This window comes from Culicoides brevitarsis, chromosome 3 (assembly GCF_036172545.1).
Source record: "Culicoides brevitarsis isolate CSIRO-B50_1 chromosome 3, AGI_CSIRO_Cbre_v1, whole genome shotgun sequence".
NCBI lineage: Eukaryota > Metazoa > Arthropoda > Insecta > Diptera > Ceratopogonidae > Culicoides > Culicoides brevitarsis.
Genome location: NC_087087.1, coordinates 34,009,414 through 34,029,668, shown reverse-complemented (window position 1 = coordinate 34,029,668; position 20,255 = coordinate 34,009,414). Strand labels below are relative to the sequence as shown.

At 29.2% G+C, this 20,255-nt stretch overlaps 2 protein-coding genes across 3 annotated transcripts; one reads left to right on the top strand and one right to left on the bottom strand.

Moving 5' to 3' along the window:
• Nucleotides 1-200: 200 nt before the first annotated feature.
• LOC134835547 (protein xmas) lies at nt 201-14,244 on the bottom strand. The gene is made up of 6 exons (XM_063850426.1): nt 14,140-14,244; nt 13,662-14,078; nt 11,430-12,913; nt 4,015-6,196; nt 1,332-2,034; nt 201-1,268 (listed from the first exon to the last, which is right to left on the bottom strand). The coding sequence occupies exons 1-6, from the start codon at nt 14,184-14,186 to the stop codon at nt 261-263; spliced, it is 5,841 nt and encodes a 1,946-aa protein (XP_063706496.1). The 5' UTR covers nt 14,187-14,244; the 3' UTR covers nt 201-260.
• A 1,194-nt stretch (nt 14,245-15,438) lies between these two features.
• Nucleotides 15,439-18,403, top strand: LOC134836018 (transforming growth factor beta-1-induced transcript 1 protein-like). 2 transcript variants are annotated; one of them, XM_063851129.1, is made up of 4 exons: nt 15,439-15,555; nt 15,933-16,139; nt 16,214-16,225; nt 17,884-18,403. In XM_063851129.1, the coding sequence occupies exons 1-4, from the start codon at nt 15,553-15,555 to the stop codon at nt 18,202-18,204; spliced, it is 543 nt and encodes a 180-aa protein (XP_063707199.1). In that variant the 5' UTR covers nt 15,439-15,552; the 3' UTR covers nt 18,205-18,403. The 2 variants fall into 2 exon arrangements, with proteins under 2 accessions (XP_063707199.1, XP_063707198.1); XM_063851128.1 differs by lacking the exon at nt 16,214-16,225 and having other exon boundaries at nt 15,933-16,151.
• Nucleotides 18,404-20,255: the final 1,852 nt, after the last annotated feature.

Genomic DNA, 20,255 nt, shown 5'->3' with positions numbered 1-20,255 from the left:
TTAAAAAATGATAAAAAAATCAAAGGAAATTATAAATTTTATAAAAAAAAAATTCAATGAAAATTATTAATTTTCCATTAATTTTTTAAAAAATTTTTTGAAGGTCTATTCGAAAAAAAAAAATTCAAACTTACCATTTAGAATTTTCTCGAAAATTCAAGAAAGCTAAACTATTTAAAAAAAATTTTTTTTTCAGGAGTTCAATTTTTTTTTCAATTTTTTCATTGTCATTTTGTCATAAAAACCAAAAAATATTCGAATTACGATCCAAACAACTTTTCTTCATATTCCTTCCATTTTCTTTGATTTTCCTTAAAATAACTCTCCGCATCTCGAAATACCTCAAAAACCTCATCTTTACTCGTTTTTGTCTTTTCCTTCGGTTTCCGTGCCTCAAATTTCTTCAACGTTGCTTCGCCTGTCTTCAAAATCTTCGAGACCTCATCCGAGTTCAAATCTATATCATCAAAACTTTTTCTCTTCCTTGACGAAGAAAATTGCGTTCTGTTAAATGACGTTTCCAGCAACACTGAACGATCCTTATTTGCCTCATCCATCGTGAGCCACCAAGGTTGTGTGAGAAAAACTTGCATTTCTTCACGATCGTAGACGACTGTGGGCACGGGAAGTTCCTTCATGGCAGTTTGAAGCTTTTGATTCGCAAGAAGACGAATAATGTCGATCCACGAAACGTTAATGGCGTCAACATCAAACTCAGATTCGACTTCGAGAACTTGCATTTGGGCCAAATGAACCAATCGAGAGACGTTTTTAGTGTTTTCACCTACTACGAGCTTCACGTATGACGCGATTTGTTGCTTGACGGTGTCAATATCGCTATTTGATGTTTGTTTAAAAGGCGGCAATCGAAGAGATTTGAGGAAATTTTTCAATTTTTCGATGTTTCGCGATGAATTCCATGCTTTTGGGAACTGTTCGAAGCTCATAGGAAATTTTTTCTGCAAATTTACGACCAACGGACGTAATTCTTCGGGGAAAAAAATCACTTCGGAGAAGGATTTTGCCAAAATTAGCTGAAGTTGCTCAAGAGCCTTGTTAAAAACGTCGACTAAAAAGTCACTTTCCTTATGAGATGCGAGAAAAAGTGCCTCGTTTTCGTAAATTGTAGTCATGACACGACACCAAAACTCTTCCCCAAGGCATTGGGTGAGACAAGTCGCTGTTTGATCCATTTCCAGTTGAAATTCGTTGAACGCAGAGTTATTGGCGAATTTTAGGCCTTCTTCGATGCAATTCTTCAACGTGTTCTTGTTAGAATGCAAAAAAATTTTGAAATTTTGACATTTTTTTGCATTTAACATCGATTCAACCTCCAAAACGGATGATTTTTCGTTGTTATTACAAACGACGATGGCAATTGGGACATGACTCGCTACGTTTGACATCAAATTCCGCCATCGATCGATACTTTTGTTGAGATTTTCTTGATTTACGATGAAAATTACTCCATTTGCTGTTTTTGCATCAATTTTAGCGCCTTTTTTCGTCTCTAACGATAATGCTAGGTCGCGTTTTAGCTTTTTCACGTATTTCTTAAGTGTTAAAATGCCACTTTCATCAATGGAAAAATGATTTTTGAGCCAATTTTCCATTAAAGTTGAGAATTTTCCGGTTTTGTCTTCTTTTTCATCCGGATACGAAATGACAGCTTTCCAATAATTTTGAGTTTCTGACTTTAATTGCTTTGAAATTACCTCAAAAAAGTCGATTTTGTTCGTTTTTGATGGAATTTCGAACTTTGTTTGGTCAAAAGGTTCGGCACTGCGACGATGACACGGAAGAGCAAACTCTTTGGCAACAACACTTAGAGGTTCGGAGTAAAATGGCGTTGACATTAGTTGATGTTTTCGATAATTGTTACGTCGCGTGATGAAAATCCAATGTTTCAATACTTTATAAATGCTTCGCAGCTTTCTTGCTTCGAGAATTTGTTCGACGAGCAATTCAGTGTCGGAAATTTCCTTCAAAGACTCGTCCAGGACTTCATCCAAAAGTGTCGCGAGCAATTCGCAACTTCAGAAACGAGATCCGAGGTGAGTTTTGATGCAGAATCATGAATTTCTTCCAATAGGGAATCATCATACGACTTTTGACGTTTCTTCATTCATTTTAAGAGAATCAAGCATTTCATCAGTCAGTCGATAAATTTCACAGAAATCACACGAGAAAAAAAAAGTTCAAATTAATTTAAAAAAAAAGTATTCAAATCTTTGAGAAGAAGTGAAAAAAAAGTAAAAGAAACAAAAATGCCTCGTCGTGGAAGATCAGCATCTCCTCCTCCAGCAGCAAGACGGTAAGTTTCGGATGACAATGACGATGTTATATAACGTGCACGGAAAATTGTTCTCGCACTTTCTCGAAATTTCCTCGCAATTAAAAGGGAAAAGTATTTCACAACATACGGAAAAATTTTGTCATTGTCTCGCGGAAAATAAATTTGTTTATCACGAAATTGTGTCAATATGAGTCAATGCACGAGATGACGACGATTGCTTAGACTTGTTTACGAGTTATTTACAATTTCGCGATAAACAGTCGGATATTTTGGTAAATATTTGAAATTACTTCGATGGACTTTGAACTTCAATTAATTGACGAGAAAATGACATTTTTCCAATTTTTTTTTTTGTGAAACCTTGAAATTTTTCACCTTGACGTTACATCATAAAATTTTTTTCAGCTGCTTCTCCTCCGCCAGTTGTTCATCAAGCGCCTCCATCGCAAATGGCGCCCATGCAAGCAGCTCCCAAGCAACCCGGATTGATGGCACAAATGGCAGCGACAGCGGGCGGCGTCGCAATCGGCTCCGCCGTAGGACACACAGTTGGGCATGCATTAACGGGAGCATTTAGCGGCGGATCTTCGGATGCTCCAGCTGCAGCTGCGCCCCAACAACAACAACAATCGTATGCTCCCCAACATCAAGCCGAAAATTCCGGACCTTGCGCGTGGGAAATCAAGCAATTCCTCTCGTGCGCCCAAAATCAATCCGATTTGTCGTTGTGCGAGGGCTTCAACGAGGCTATCAGGCAGTGCAAAACGCAACATGGCATCTAAATTAAGGAGAATTACCAAAATTTTTAAATCAGCGGAAATGTTGCATTCTAGAAAAATAAACTATTAAATAAAATATACGAGTTTAAGAGTTCAAATAAGTTTTTTTCTTGACTTTTTTTTTCGAAAAATCGAGAAATCTTCCTCATAATTTTTTTTTTTAATTTTCGAGAAGAAAATTTTTTGTCGAGTATTGAAAATGTCAGAAATTCTTTAAATTAAGCAAAAATAATTTTTTTTTTTGAAAATCGATTTTAACTTATTTTTCTGTACTTTTGCTAATTTTTGTAAATCGACTTTGAATTTTTAAAAAATAAGAAAATTTTGACTTTTGAACTTTTTAAATGAAATTTTTCTTTAAAATTTATTTTTTTTTAACGAAAAATTAATTTAAAAAAATTCTTTAATGAAAGGTCAACATTTTTTATTTTTTAATTTAAAAATTTAATTTTAAATTTTAAAATAAAAAAAATGATAAATTAAAAAAAATAAAAAAAATTAAATATTAAAAAAAATAATTTCCTTCAGAATAAAAAAAAATTAAAAATTTTTTAAATAAATTTTTCATTAAATTAAATTTTTTAACGAAAAATCTATTAAATTATAATTTTTAATTTTAATTATTTTTCGTTAAAAAAAATTAATTTAATGAAAAATTTATTTAAAAAAAAATTAAATTAAAATATCATTTAAAAAATGTTAAAAAAAAAATGAAAGGAAATTAGGTATAAATTTAAAAAAAAAAAATTCAATGAAAATTAATAATTTCCATTATTTTAATTTTTTTTTTTAATTTTTTGAAGGTTTATTTGAAAAAAAATTCAACCTTACCATTTAGAATTTTCTCGAAAATTAAAGAAAACAACCTTTGAGACTTCAATTAATTTTTTTCAATTTTTTCATTGTCATTTTGTCATAAAAACCAAAAAATATTCGAATTACGATCCAAACAACTTTTCTTCATATTCCTTCCATTTGCGTTGATTTTCCTTAAAATAACTCTCCGCATCTCGAAATACCTCAAAAACCTCATCTTTACTCGTTTTTGTCTTTTCTTTCGGTTTCCGTGCCTCAAATTTCTTCAGCGTTGCTTCGCCTGTCTTCAAAATCTTCGAGACCTCATCCGAGTTCAAATCTATATCATCAAAACTTTTTCTCTTCCTCGACGTAGAAAATTGCGTTCTATTAAAAGACGTTTCAAGCAACACTGAACGATCCTTATTTGCCTCATCCATCGTGAGCCACCAAGGTTGTGTGAGAAAAACTTGCATTTCTTCGCGATCATAGACGACTGTGGGCACGGGAAGTTCCTTCATGGCAGTTTGAAGCTTTTGATTCGCAAGCAGACGAATAATGTCGATCCAGGAAACGTTAATGGCGTCAACATCAAACTCAGATTCGACTTCGAGAACTTGCATTTGGGCCAATTGAACCAAACGAGAAACGTTTTTTGTGTTTTCACCAACGACGAGCTTCACGTATGACGCGATTTGTTGCTTGACGGTGTCAATATCGCTGTTTGATGTTTGTTTAAAAGGCGGCAAACGAAGAGATTTGAGGAAATTTTTCAATTTTTCGGTGTTTCGCGATGAACTCCATGCTTTTGGGAACTGCTCGAAGCTCATCGGATATTTTTTCTGCGAATTTCCAACTAACGGACGTAATTCTTCGGGGAAAAAAATCACTTCGGAAAAGGATTTTGCCAAAATTAGCTGAAGTTGCTCAAGGGCCTTGTTAAAAACATCGACTAAGAAGTCACTTTCCTTATGAGATGCGAGAAAAAGTGCCTCGTTTTCGTAAATTGTAGTCATGACACGACACCAAAACTCTTCCCCAAGGCATTGGGAGAGACAAGTCGCTGTTTGATCCATTTCCAGTTGAAATTCGTTGAACGCAGAGTTATTAGCGACGAATTTTAGTCCTTCTTCGATGCAATTCTTCAACGTGTTCTTGTTAGAATGCAAAAAAATTTTGAAATTTTGACATTTTTTTGCATTTAACATCGATTCAACCTCAGAAACGGATAATTTTTCGTTGTTATTACATACGACGATGGCAATTGGGACATGACTCGCTACGTTTGACATCAAATTCCGCCATCGATCGATACTTTTGTTGATATTTTCTTGATTTACGATGAAAATTACTCCATTTGCTGTTTTCGCATCAATTTTAGTGCCTTTTTTGGTCTCTAACGACAATGCCAGGTCACGTTTTAGCTTTTTAACGTACTTCTTAAGTGTTAAAATGCCGCTTTCATCAATGGAAAAATGATTTTTGAGCCAATTTTCCATTAAAATTGAAAATTTTCCGGTTTTATCTTCTTTTTCATCCGGATACGAAACGACAGCTTTCCAATAATTATGAGTTTCAGGCTTTAATTCCTTTGAAATTACCTCGAAAAAGTCGATTTTGTTAATTTTTGATGGAATTTCGAAATTAGTTTGGTCAAAAAGTTCGGCACTGCGACGATGACACGGAAGAGCAAACTCTTTGGCAACAACACTTAACGGTTCGGAGTAAAATGGCGTCGACATCAGTTGATGTTTTCGATAATTGTTGCGTCGCGTGATGAAAATCCAATGTTTCAATACTTTATAAATGCTTCGGAGCTTTCTTGCTTCGAGAATTTGTTCGACGAGCAATTCAGTGTCGGAAATTTCCTTCAAAGACTCGTCCAGGACTTCATCCAAAAGTGTCGTGAGCAATTCTCGGGGGATTTCTTCGTATAAACGTTTACTGCGAGCGATTTCTTGTTCCGCTGTTGCTTGAAGAAGACCCGAAGTTACTTCAGAAACGAGATCCGAGGTGAGTTTTGATGCAGAATCGTGAATTTCTTTTAATTTTAACTCGATATCGACTTGTTTCATCTTTTTTTCGTCCGTTTTTGGAGTTGTACTTGAGATGGAAGTTGCTGGAGTGAGAGGCGTGAAGGGCGAACAGATGTTGAGAGATGAAGAAGTTGATAAATTTGAGTCTGTTCGATCAATACTCAAAGTTGGAGTCTTTTCGACTTGCATGATGACTTTTTTGGGCGGCGAATTAAAATCGATGGAGGGAAATGAGATGACTTTTGGAGGTTGAATCGGTTGTTGAAATGGTGAAAATGGCGTTTTAGGAGCTAAAAAAGGAAAAAAAAAATATTTAAAATTTGAATTTTTATTTTTAGGTTTTTAAAAATGAAATTCAATAGTTTTTTTCAAATGTTTAAAATTAAAATTAAAATTAGAGCCCATCTGATAAATTTTTATCCATTTGGAGCAAGATTTTTAGTTTTTGACACAGTTTTTGACACAATTTTTTTGCTCTTGATTTAGTTTTTAAAACAAAACTATGTCAAAGAAAAAATTTTTTTTTCAGTTTCAATTTTTTTGCAGTTTTGAGTTAAAAAATGATTAAAAATGATAAATTAGAGCCCTCTGACAAATTTTTATCCATTTGGAGCAAGATTTGACAAAAATGCTTTGACACAGTTTTTGACACAGTTTTTTTGCTCTTGATTTAGTTTTTAAAACAAAACTATGTCAAAGAAAAAAATTTTTTTCAGTTTCAATTTTTTGGCAGTTTTGAGTTATAAAATGATTAAAAATGATAAATTAGAGCCCTCTGACAAATTTTATCCTTTTGGAGCAATATTTGACAAAAATATTGACTTTGACACAGTTTTTGACACAGTTTTTTTGCTCTTGATTTAGTTTTCAAAACAAAACTATGTCAAAGAAAAATTTTTTTTTCAGTTTCAATTTTTTGGCAGTTTTGAGTTATAAAATGATTAAAAATGATAAATTAGAGCCCTCTGACAAATTTCAATCCATTTGGAGCAAGATTTGACAAAAATAGCTTTGACACAGTTTTTGACACAGTTTTTTTGCTCTTGATTTAGTTTTTAAAACAAAACTATGTCAAAGAAAAAAATTTTTTTCAGTTTCAATTTTTTGGCAGTTTTGAGTTAAAAAATGATTAAAAATGATAAATTAGAGCCCTCTGACAAATTTCAATCCATTTGGAGCAAGATTTGACAAAAATAGCTTTGACACAGTTTTTGACACAGTTTTTTTGCTCTTGATTTAGTTTTTAAAACAAAACTATGTCAAAGAAAAATTTTTTTTTCAGTTTCAATTTTTTGGCAGTTTTGAGTTATAAAATGATTAAAAATGATAAATTAGAGCCCTCTGACAAATTTCTATCCATTTGGAGCAAGATTTGACAAAAATTGCTTTGACACAGTTTTTGACACAGTTTTTTTGCTCTTGATTTAGTTTTCAAAACAAAACTATGTCAAAGAAAAATTTTTTTTTCAGTTTCAATTTTTTGGCAGTTTTGAGTTATAAAATGATTAAAAATGATAAATTAGAGCCCTCTGACAAATTTCAATCCATTTGGAGAAAGATTTGACAAAAAAGACACAGTTTTTGACACAGTTTTTTTGCTCTTGATTTAGTTTTTAAAACAAAACTATGTCAAAGAAAAAAATTTTTTTCAGTTTCAATTTTTTGGCAGTTTTGAGTTAAAAAATGATTAAAAATGATAAATTAGAGCCCTCTGACAAATTTCAATCCATTTGGAGCAAGATTTGACAAAAATAGCTTTGACACAGTTTTTGACACAGTTTTTTTGCTCTTGATTTAGTTTTTAAAACAAAACTATGTCAAAGAAAAAAATTTTTTTCAGTTTCAATTTTTTGGCAGTTTTGAGTTAAAAAATGATTAAAAATGATAAATTAGAGCCCTCTGACAAATTTCAATCCATTTGGAGCAAGATTTGACAAAAATAGCTTTGCTTTGACACAGTTTTTGACACAGTTTTTTTGCTCTTGATTTAGTTTTTAAAACAAAACTATGTCAAAGAAAAAAAATTTTTTCAGTTTCAATTTTTTGGCAGTTTTGAGTTATAAAATGATTAAAAATGATAAATTAGAGCCCTCTGACAAATTTCTATCCATTTGGAGCAAGATTTGACAAAAATAGCTTTGACACAGTTTTTGACACAGTTTTTTTGCTCTTGATTTAGTTTTTAAAACAAAACTATGTCAAAGAAAAAAATTTTTTTCAGTTTCAATTTTTTGGCAGTTTTGAGTTAAAAAATGATTAAAAATGATAAATTAGAGCCCTCTGACAAATTTCAATCCATTTGGAGCAAGATTTGACAAAAATAGCTTTGACACAGTTTTTGACACAGTTTTTTTGCTCTTGATTTAGTTTTTAAAACAAAACTATGTCAAAGAAAAAAATTTTTTTCAGTTTCAATTTTTTGGCAGTTTTGAGTTAAAAAATGATTAAAAATGATAAATTAGAGCCCTCTGACAAATTTCAATCCATTTGGAGCAAGATTTGACAAAAATGGCTTTGACATAGTTTTTGACACAGTTTTTGACACAGTTTTTTTGCCCTTGATTTAGTTTTTAAAACAAAACTATGTCAAAGAAAAAAAATTTTTTCAGGTTCAATTTTTCGGCAGTTTTGAGTTAAAAAATGATTAAAAATGATAAATTAGAGCCCTCTGACAAATTTCAATCCATTTGGAGCAAGATTTGACAAAAATAGCTTTGACACAGTTTTTGACACAGTTTTTTTGCTCTTGATTTAGTTTTTAAAACAAAACTATGTCAAAGAAAAAAATTTTTTTCAGTTTCAATTTTTTGGCAGTTTTGAGTTAAAAAATGATTAAAAATGATAAATTAGAGCCCTCTGACAAATTTCAATCCATTTGGAGCAAGATTTGACAAAAATAGCTTTGACATAGTTTTTGACACAGTTTTTGACACAGTTTTTTTGCCCTTGATTTAGTTTTTAAAACAAAACTATGTCAAAGAAAAAAATTTTTTTCAGTTTCAATTTTTTGGCAGTTTTGAGTTAAAAAATGATTAAAAATGATAAATTAGAGCCCCTCTGACAAATTTCAATCCATTTGGAGCAAGATTTGACAAAAATAGCTTTGACACAGTTTTTGACACAGTTTTTTTGCTCTTGATTTAGTTTTTAAAACAAAACTATGTCAAAGAAAAAAATTTTTTTCAGTTTCAATTTTTTGGCAGTTTTGAGTTAAAAAATGATTAAAAATGATAAATTAGAGCCCTCTGACAAATTTCAATCCATTTGGAGCAAGATTTGACAAAAATAGCTTTGACACAGTTTTTGACACAGTTTTTGACACAGTTTTTTTCTTGATTTAGTTTTTAAAACAAAACTATGTCAAAGAAAAAATTTTTTTTCAGTTTCAATTTTTTGGCAGTTTTGAGTAATAAAATGATTAAAAATGATAAATTAGAGCCCTCTGACAAATTTCAATCCATTTGGAGCAAGATTTGACAAAAATAGCTTTGACACAGTTTTTGACACAGTTTTTTTGCTCTTGATTTAGTTTTTAAAACAAAACTATGTCAAAGAAAAAAATTTTTTTCAGTTTCAATTTTTTGGCAGTTTTGAGTTAAAAAATGATTAAAAATGATAAATTAGAGCCTTCTGACAAATTTCAATCCATTTGGAGCAAGATTTGAAAAAAATGGATTTGACACAGTTTTTGACACAGTTTTTTTGCTCTTGATTTAGTTTTTAAAACAAAACTATGTCAAAGAAAAAATTTTTTTTCAGTTTCAATTTTTTGGCAGTTTTGAGTTATAAAATGATTAAAAATGATAAATTAGAGCCCTCTGACAAATTTTTATCCATTTGGAGCAAGATTTGACAAAAATAGCTTTGAAATTGCTTTGACACAGTTTTTGACACAGTTTTTTTGCTCTTGATTTAGTTTTTAAAACAAAACTATGTCAAAGAAAAAAATTTTTTTCAGTTTCAATTTTTTGGCAGTTTTGAGTTAAAAAATGATTAAAAATGATAAATTAGAGCCCTCTGACAAATTATTATCCATTTGGAGCAAGATTTGACAAAAATTGCTTTGACACAGTTTTTGACACAGTTTTTGACACAGTTTTTTTGCCCTTGATTTAGTTTTTAAAACAAAACTATGTCAAAGAAAAAATTTTTTTTCAGTTTCAATTTTTTGGCAGTTTTGAGTTATAAAATGATTAAAAATGATAAATTAGAGCCCTCTGTATCCATTTGGAGCAAGAACAGTTTTTGACACAGTTTTTTTGCTCTTGATTTAGTTTTTAAAACAAAACTATGTCAAAGAAAAAAAATATTTCAGTTTCAATTTTTTGGCAGTTTTGAGTTTCAAATTTCAATCCATTTGGAGCAAGATTTGACAAAAATAGCTTTGACACAGTTTTTGACACAGTTTTTTTGCTCTTTTTAACTATGTCAAAGAAAAAAATTTTTTGGTTTCAATTTTTTGGCAGTTTTGAGTTAATAAAATGATTAAAAATGATAAATTAGAGCCCTCTGACAAATTTCAATCCATTTGGAGCAAGATTTGACAAAAATAGCTTTGACACAGTTTTTGACACAGTTTTTTTGCCCTTGATTTAGTTTTTAAAACAAAACTATGTCAAAGAAAAAATTTTTTTTCAGTTTCAATTTTTTGGCAGTTTTGAGTTATAAAATGATTAAAAATGATAAATTAGAGCCCTCTGACAAATTTCTATCCATTTGGAGCAAGATTTGACAAAAATAGCTTTGACACAGTTTTTGACACAGTTTTTTTGCTCTTGATTTAGTTTTTAAAACAAAACTATGTCAAAGAAAAAATTTTTTTTCAGTTTCAATTTTTTGGCAGTTTTGAGTTAAAAAATGATTAAAAATGATAAATTAGAGCCCTCTGACAAATTTCAATCCATTTGGAGCAAGATTTGACAAAATAGCTTTGACACAGTTTTTGACACAGTTTTTTTGCTCTTGATTTAGTTTTTAAAACAAAACTATGTCAAAGAAAAAATTTTTTTCAGTTTCAATTTTTTGGCAGTTTTGAGTTAAAAAATGATTAAAAATGATAAATTAGAGCCCTCTGACAAATTTCAATCCATTTGGAGCAAGATTTGACAAAAATAGCTTTGACACAGTTTTTGACACAGTTTTTTTGCCCTTGATTTAGTTTTTAAAACAAAACTATGTCAAAGAAACAAATTTTTTTCAGTTTCAATTTTTTGGCAGTTTTGAGTTAAAAAATGATTAAAAATGATAAATTAGAGCCCTCTGACAAATTTCAATCCATTTGGAGCAAGATTTGACAAAATAGCTTTGACACAGTTTTTGACACAGTTTTTTTGCTCTTGATTTAGTTTTTAAAACAAAACTATGTCAAAGAAAAAATTTTTTTTCAGTTTCAATTTTTTGGCAGTTTTGAGTTATAAAATGATAAAAAATGATAAATTAGAGCCCTCTGATAAATTTAAATTAAAATGTGGAAAAAAACTATTAAAATTCATTTTTAAAGACATTTTATCAAAATTTTCTTACCTGACTCAGATCCAATCGCTTGTAAAAAGTTAAAACCTTTACTTTTTGCTGAACTCGCATCTCCGCTTCCTGATTGCGGCGGTGTCGGAAGTGAAAATATCGATGGCAACGTCTCAATTTTCTTTTCCACAGGCGGTGCAATAATCGGCGGAGCAATAATTGGAGCAGCAAAACTCGTTGTCGGCGCAATAATTGACGAAACTTCACTTTTAGGCGCTTCCGTCGACTTTCGAGGACGAGGAGAAACTGTTCTTGTTGGTACTTTGAACACTGTTTCGGGTTCACTGCGACTTTTCAATGCATGATCAAACACATTACTCTTCAAATATCCGAAATCATCAAAACTATTTTGTAATTGATGTTTTTCCAAGCTCTCCATTTGCCCGGGCGAATAAGGACTTCCATTGATGATCTCCCCAACGCTCATTTGACGTTTACTTTCGACCAAATCCAGGGATCGTTCTTGCGTAAACGGAAAATCGGGATAATAAAAGTTACGTTTGTCCAAATAAAGGACTTCTTCGTCGCATGACAGCCCGTGATACTCTAAAAAGCTGCAAGTTGACTCGAAATCTTCAAAAGCGAGAATTTCCGAAAATTCTTTGAGCGAAAATTTGCTTGGATTTTTCGGGCAATACGCTTTTAGGAGTGTCAGGACAGCTTTTAGTCTCACTTGGGTGAAATATCGCAGCAAAATGCAGGCATTGAGGTAAGTTGTCTCTTGAACAAGTTGAAAAAATTTCACATAATTATTATTTGCGATCGCTTGATAGACTTTCAAAGCGAATTTCAGTTCAGGTGACTTCAGTACGACATCCGAAAATTGTTGAAACTCCCACAAAAAGTTTCCATCGTTCAAATTCAACAAAACGACATAAGCTCGAAATTCTGGCTCATTTGGACATGAAACCCCTTGAAGTCGCAAATCGCGATACATGTACTTTAAAGTTTGAAGACACTTTGTCAAATTTTCCGTATTCAATTTTTGATCGAAAACCGTCGGATCTTCGGCAACCAAACGCGCTGACGAGTGAATATGAAACCGAGCACATTGCTCAACAAGCGTAACTGCTTCGACAGTGCACAAATCCTGTTGCGTGATATCTTTACGAATACTTCGCATGCGATCCCATACAAAATGGAACCAATCCGAGATATTTGTCTTGGGATCTTCCGATAAATCGACAATTCGTGACATCAAATAATTCATTGACATTCGTAAAACATTTGCTGGGCGTAACTCATGAGGTAAAGGCGTCTCTTGATCCGCCGAACTACGAGAATATTGCTTAACGGCGATTTTGTGATCCATTTGATTCGTTCCGGGCTGATATTCGAACGAGGCGACTTGATTTTGGAAAATTCGCATCAAACGTTCCTTCTCGGGACACATATCGGGACATGTTCCGATCAAATTTTTGCTTTTTTTCTCGTTTTGTTGCAGTTGGCGGATCAATTTGTCACGAGCATCCAAGATGCGATATCTAAAAAAAATATTTTATTGAAAAAAATTAAAAATTATTCCAATTTTTTTTTTTTTTTTGAACTTTTTGTCCGAAAATAAATATTTTTCAAGAAACTATTCAAAAAAAAAAAATTTTTTTTAAATATTTTTTAGAAATATTTAATTTATTTTAAACTTTTATCTCTTATTTTTCTACTTTTCAAAATTATTTAAAAAATAATTAATTAAAGTTAAAAACTGAGATAAAAAAAAAAAACAAAATTAAACAAATAAATTTAATTTCAAACAATTTTTTAATAAAAAATAGAATAAAATTGTTGAATGTTTTTTTTTTTTTTTGAATAAAAAAAAAAAAATATAAATATTAAAAGAAAAAAAAATTTATAAATTTCTTGAACAACTTTTAAAGAAAAATTATTTTTTAAAATTTTAAATAAAAATAAAATTTGAAGTTTAATTAATTATTTTACTTATTAAAAAAAAATAAATTAAATGTTTAATTTATAAAAAAAATTAAAATATTTAAAATTGAATTTTAAACATCAAACAAAAAAAAGTATTTTTTTTTGATTTTAAAAAATTTTCAAAAAATTAGTTTTAGAGAAGTAAAATTTTGTAAAAATATCATTTTCAGTACAAAAATTTATAAAAACTAAAAATTTAAAAAAAAATTGAAAATTCTTTAAAGAATTATGAAAATAGTAGACCAAAAAACGGCAATTTTTGGTGAAATTTTGAAAAAAAAAAAATTGGAAAAAAAAACTTACTTATCCTCCACGGAATGCGCTTGTCGTCGCAGTAACTGCTCAATTTCGACATTTAAAGCTTCATTTTTAGCTTTCACGAGCGGTCTCTTAATGAACGTATTTTGACTTTGTTGCATAATTTGTTCTGTACCGCCAAAAACCGATCCGCCTTTCATCGCATGCAATTCCATTTGAACATCTGGATCAATTTCAAAAGTGCTCGGACTTCTACTTTCTTCGGTGAACTCAATTTCGAATTCATGGTCATTGTAAATGTATCCATTTTCTTTTGCGACTTCAGCTTCTTCGGCATTTTCAAATTCAACGGAGCAAGAGTAATTTTTCGGGCGTAAAGAGAAGCTTTTGATAGTTCCAAATTGCCCAAAGTGCTTTTTTGCCACAGATTTATCGAGAAATTCTTCGGGGATGTTTGTGCAGCTAAAAAATTTGAAGAATTTTAATGAAATTTTTAAAAAATTTGATATTTTAAGGAACTTACGTTATTGATTTCGGACTGTAATCCAGGTTTCCGAAGGATTTATCCATTTTTGGGGTGTTAAAAGGCCTTAAAATTAAATTAAAATAGAATTCTCGACCGGGATGTTCGTTTGTTTACGTTTTTTTGCCGCATGAATTTTTTGACGTTTATCGTTTGACAGGCGAAAAATTTTAAATTGAATAGCGGTTGATTTTAATATGACGAAAATTTTAGTTGGATTTATGAAAAAAATAAAATAATAAATAAAAATAAAAAAATAAAAATAAAAAAATAAAAATAAAAAAAATAAAAAAAATAAAAATAAAATAAAATAAAATAAAATAAAAATAAAAATAAAAAAAAAAAAAATAAAAATAAAAAAATAAAAATAAAAATAAAAATAAAAATAAAAAAATAAAAATAAAATAAAAAAAATAAAATAAAAATAAAAAAAATAAAAATATAAAAAAAATAAAAAAATAAAAATAAAAAAAAAAATAAAAATAAAAATAAAAATAAAAATAAAAATAAAAATAAAAATAAAAATAAAAATAAAAGAATAAAAATAAATAAAAAGTATTTTAAAAATTAAATTAAAAAAATAAAATGAAATAAAATAAAATAAATAATTTTAATTGTATTTTAAACAAAAATTCATTAAAAAAATAAAAATTTGTCCTTTTTCGAACAGTTTTTGAACTAATTTTCATCAATTTTATAAAAAATTTTCAAAAATTTGTTTTTTTACATTTTTCTTTTAAAAAACCCTGAAATTTATTTATTGACAAAAAAAAAAACTAAAAATTTTTGACTTTTCACTCCAAATCTTCCCCTTTACACAACATTTCAACTTTTAAAAATTCATTCACGAATCCCTCGACATTTTGCAGCATCTCTTCTTTAATAATTTGTTCCGTCATTTCGGTCAAAATATTATCCGCGGTGTTCGCAACGACTTTCCATGGCTCTGCAAACACCTCATTGGCATACATTGGATTCGACAACGTCCTTTGCAGAAATTCCAGCTTATCTTTTTGCACTTGACCCGCCAATGTTTGATATGATGATGACAAATATCTGTGATAAGATAGCAAAAAATTAAAAAAAAACAAACGAAAATAAAAAAGTTCAATAAAAAAATTCGTCATACTTGTTCGGTTTGTCGCAAGTTTCCTGCACAAGATTTTCGGTTTTTTGAACGTTCGCCGCTGCGAAGATAAAAAATTGTACGTTGAATTATTTATTTCTGTCTCACAAATTAAGACATCAAGTTTGGAACAAAAATTACCTAATTTTTTGTCGTCGTCAGTATTTTCTTGGACTCTGTCGGGAGCGGTTGCCTCATCGTGCGAGAACAAAAACTCGTTAATTCGCTTCATTAGTTCGTTTGTGGATTTTTCGTCTTGTGGATTCTAAAAAAAAATAAAATAAAAAATGGTAAATAAATTTTTTTCGAGTCAAAGGTGAAATTTTATATCAAAAGCACCTGTTTGAGAAAATTAATTTTTCAAAAAAGTGCAACAACCTACACTCAAAAGAATCTTGACAATAGCGAATGACAACATTCAACTCGTCAATACAGCAAAATTTATTGTTACAAAATGTTTTTCTCATTTGAATTTTATGGGGGCGCGCGATAAAAGATTCAAAATAAAATTAATAAGCGAGTTATTTTGGGAAAAATTCTTCTTAAAAAAAAAACGAAACATCACAACAATAAACATATGCGAGACAATTGTTTGACATCATAGTGCATTAAAAAAATATAAAAAAATTTTTTTTTGAATTAATTTGAAAAAATTTCATTTTTTCAGCCAGAAAAGTGCTTCTCGTGCAAGGAAACCACAGAGGGCAAGCAACCCGTTAAGGCGCTCGGCAAAACTTGGTGCCATGCTCACTTCCAATGCAAAGACTGCAAAGTTGTCATTGGCGATTCCACGTTCAAAGAGAAGGAAAACTTGCCGGTTTGCCTGAAATGCTATCAGGACAAGTACGTGCCATTCTGCGTAAAGTGCAAGGAGGTAAGATTTTCCGTTATTTTTGGTCACGTGGTTGAAATTTTAAGTAAAAATGTATTTTTTTTGATTTTTTTCAGAAAATCATGGAGGTAAGTTGATATTTTTAGACGAAATAGAACGAAAGTGAATGAGTTCGCCCACAAAATCTGATCTAATCTGATACTTAAATGGGTTGTTTTGGCAAAAGTAAACAAAATAACGTCTTTTTTGAGAATTGAAGAGAATAAAAATGTTCAGTATGAATTTAGTATTGCCCAAAAAAGGCAAAAATTCTTTTTAAAAATTATTTTTGAGAATTTATTTTTAATGAAAATATTTATTTTTAATTATTTTCTCACGAAATTTAAAAAAAATTTTTTTTTTTTGCTTAAAAAATTTTTGTATTTTTTTATTAAAATTCATAAAAATTAATTAAAATTTTTAAAAAATTTTCTTATTTATTTTTTATTATTTTAATAATTTTAATTATTTTAATTAATTTTAATTATTTTTAATTTTAATTATTTTCAATAATTTTTTTAATTATTTTACAGTTTAAAATTTTTTAAGTTAAAAAATTAAATTTTCGGTTCAATTTTTTTTTTTAACCAAAATTGACTTCAAAAGAATTAATTTTTAAAAAAAATGTGTCAAAAATTGAATTTTTTTAAAAATAATTATTTGAAATTGTAACAAAATTTTAATAATTTTCTCAAAAATGAATTCCGCTTAAGAATTTTTTTTTTCGACTTTCACTTTTTTTTTAAATTTTTAGTTCAAAAAATGAATTTTCTTCACAAAAATTGACTTCGAGAAAATAAATTTTCAAAAAATTTAAAAAAATTTTTTTTTTTCAAAAAAAATTTCAAAATTTAATTAATTTTTATTTTAATTTTCTTTAAAGAACTCAAAAAATTAAAATTTAATAATGCAAAATTATTTCAAAGTCAGAAAAATAATAATTAAAATTCATTTCCTTCCAAAATTTCACTTTTTATCCGGAAATTACCTGAGACAAGAGTATAATTTCTGGATTTTTCCAACATCCATCTTCTAAAAATATGATTTCTATTTACTTTTCATCCACGAGCACCTATTTTAAGACACGCGATGTCAATTTTTTTTGCCGAAGGTATCGCTACATTTCAAACATTATTTTCTCCAGAACAGCCAAAAACTCTGAAGGTCATTCGAAACGCGAAAAAAAAGTAACACAGCAATAGATGTGACTTTCGATTATTTTTAGAATTTTTTTTTCAACTTTTAATGGGAATCAACAAGTTAGTTAGTCGCTTTGGAGAATTTATCTGAGCACATAAACCGTAAATCACTCAATTTCGTGTTAACAAAAAAAAAACACGCTACATTTTACGACGCGGAAAAAATTGTTTATAAAAATGTTTTTCTCATGATTTTTGTCATTAACACTTTGAATTTTACGCGTTTTTTGTAGTTTAACGAGTGACATGAGAAAAGTAGTTCAGGCTTCTGTCATGTCATTTCGCGTGTCGTGTCTAAAATGCAGTTAATTGCAAGTAAATTTGGATTTTTTCCAAAAAAAAAATTTTTTTTTTACTTTTATGGCCCTCTTGGAGTACGGCACTGACCTTCGTATCAAATCTAAACAATTTTTTGGGTGATTTAAAGAGAGATAAATTTCACTAACGAAGAAATTTAGTCGCCTACATGCGTTTTTCCGTCAAAAAAGGGCCCACTCAAAGCAGCTGTTCTCGAATTTTTCTCTAAAATTGTTTTTTTTTCTTCGCAGAATGCAGTTTCAGCTTTGGAGAAGACATGGCATCGCAAATGTTTCGTGTGCAACGGTCTCTGCAAGAAGCCCTTGGGCGGTCAAACGTTCTTTGAGCGCGACGGAAACGTTTATTGCAAATCTGACTTCGAGAAAGTTGTTGCCGACAAATGCGCCGGATGCAAAGCGCCCATCATGAAGTCCGCCATCACGGCGTTGCAAGCTAAATGGCATCCGGATTGCTTCAAGTGCAAAAAATGCAAGAAAACGATCGATGACGAGTCGTTCTACGTTGAAGGCAGTAAACCTGTTTGCGCCAAATGCATAGAACAAAAGAAGTAAAGTTACCTCGTTGTTTTTGAGCAACATCTCAATGTCACCTAACACCGGGCGGAATATTTGTTGCATCTGTTGTTTCGTCATCTCACGCAAAATCGCGAGCAATGCTTCCTGCAAATTTTGTGTTTGGACAGTTTTATCATTATTTTTAATTTTAACGGCAACTTCATTTTCTGGCTGCTAAAAAAATTTTAAGTTTTTAACGGTTTTCTAATAAATTTTACATTTTTCATTCGAACCTGAGTTTTGTTTTCCTTATTTTCGGGTTTGGTAGTTTTTTGCTGCTTGTTTGGTAATTTTTTTACGATTCGAGGATTTTTTGGAGGACATTTTCGGTTTGGTTTTTTCATAGGACTTGATGATCCGTACATTGACAATGGATTTGGTTTTGGAGGTAAATTTTTGATCTGAAATAAAAAAAAATTATTAAGAAAAAAATTATTAAAAAAATTTCAAAAATTTTTAAAAATTTTTCAATTAAATTTTTTTTGAATAAAAATAATTTTTAAGTTAAATTAATTAAATTAAGTTAATTTTTAAATTAATTTCATTTTTTAAATTAATTAAAAATATAAAAAAAATAAAAATATTAATTAATAATTTGGTTAAAATTTTAATTATTAAAATTTATATAAAAAAATTAAAAAAAAAATAAATATTAATAAAAAAACAAAAATTAAAAAAAAAAATTTTTTTAAATTAATTTTTAAATAATTAAAAAATTTAAAAAAATAATTAAATTTTTAATTAATAAATTTTAATAAAAAAAAATCTAATTTTAAAATTATTTAAAAAAATAAAAATTAAAATTAACGAATTAATTTTTTAATGAATTTTAATAAAAAAAATTAAATAATTAATTAATTTTAATTATATAGAAAATTAAGACAGAAATTAAAAAAATTATTTCTCACAATTTTTAAATTAATTTAATATAAATTAAATTTTAATAAAATAAAAATTTAAAATTAATTTAATTTTTTTAAATTAAATTTTCTTTTTTTAAGAAATTTAAAAAATAAAAATAAATAATTGTTTTTCACAATTTTTAATTAATTAAAAAATTTCATTAAAAAAAATAATAAATAAATTTTAATTTTAAAAAAATTAAAAATAAAATTTAAAAAAAATATTTCTGACAATTTTTAAATTAATTTAAAAATATAAATTAAAAAATAAATAATAATAAAATTTAAAATTAATTAATAATTATTAATTAAATTTTCTTCTCTTTTTTTAGAAATTAAATTTTTTTTTTTTTCAAAAAAACTTACAATTTTTTTCTTCTCCTTTTTCGCAATTTCATAAGAACGTTTATCCATTATGTACTTTGCCAAGCTCTTCAAATCCTCTTTCACGCCATTACATAATTCAATTATTATCTTGCCATGTTTTCTTCCTTCCTCATCTTCTTCATTGTAACATTTTTCAACTTTCATCGCGTTCATGACGAGATTCAAAAAATCTTGTAACTTATCGCCCGCATAAACGATCAAAAAATTCGAAGTTCCTTTCAAAAAACTGATCGTTGCTTGAAAAATCGAATTGTGAAGCGATAAAATTTTCGAATTTAAAATATTTCCCGCTTCTGTGAAGCGAATTTCGTCGATAAGGCGACTTATTTGGTAAAGATGATTCCGAGAAAAGCGCATTGCGAAGCCCAAAGACCTTTTTTTCTGCTTGACAATTTCAATTTCATCCGTTTCGATGATTTGATTGCACGGAAGAAGGGCGGATTTGATGTCTTCTAAGCTGAAAATTATTTTTTCCCGTAATTCGTTGAGTTTTGGCGCGATTTCAAAGTAAGGATTTTTCGGAGGAGCTTCTGGAATTGGCGTCGGAGGCTTTTCTTCGACTTTTTTCTCGGGTGATTTGTGTTTTGGTCGTTGCGGAGACTCCATTTCGGAAATGTCAAGATCAAGTGTGGGAATGAGGATCGGTATTGGGCGATTTAATCGATGCGGCGTGTCTCGATATTGAGTTTCTGTGTCGTCGTCGGAGTTTTTTTCGACTTCATCTTCTTGCGGTTCGTCGAGATAAATTTCTCCCGGAGG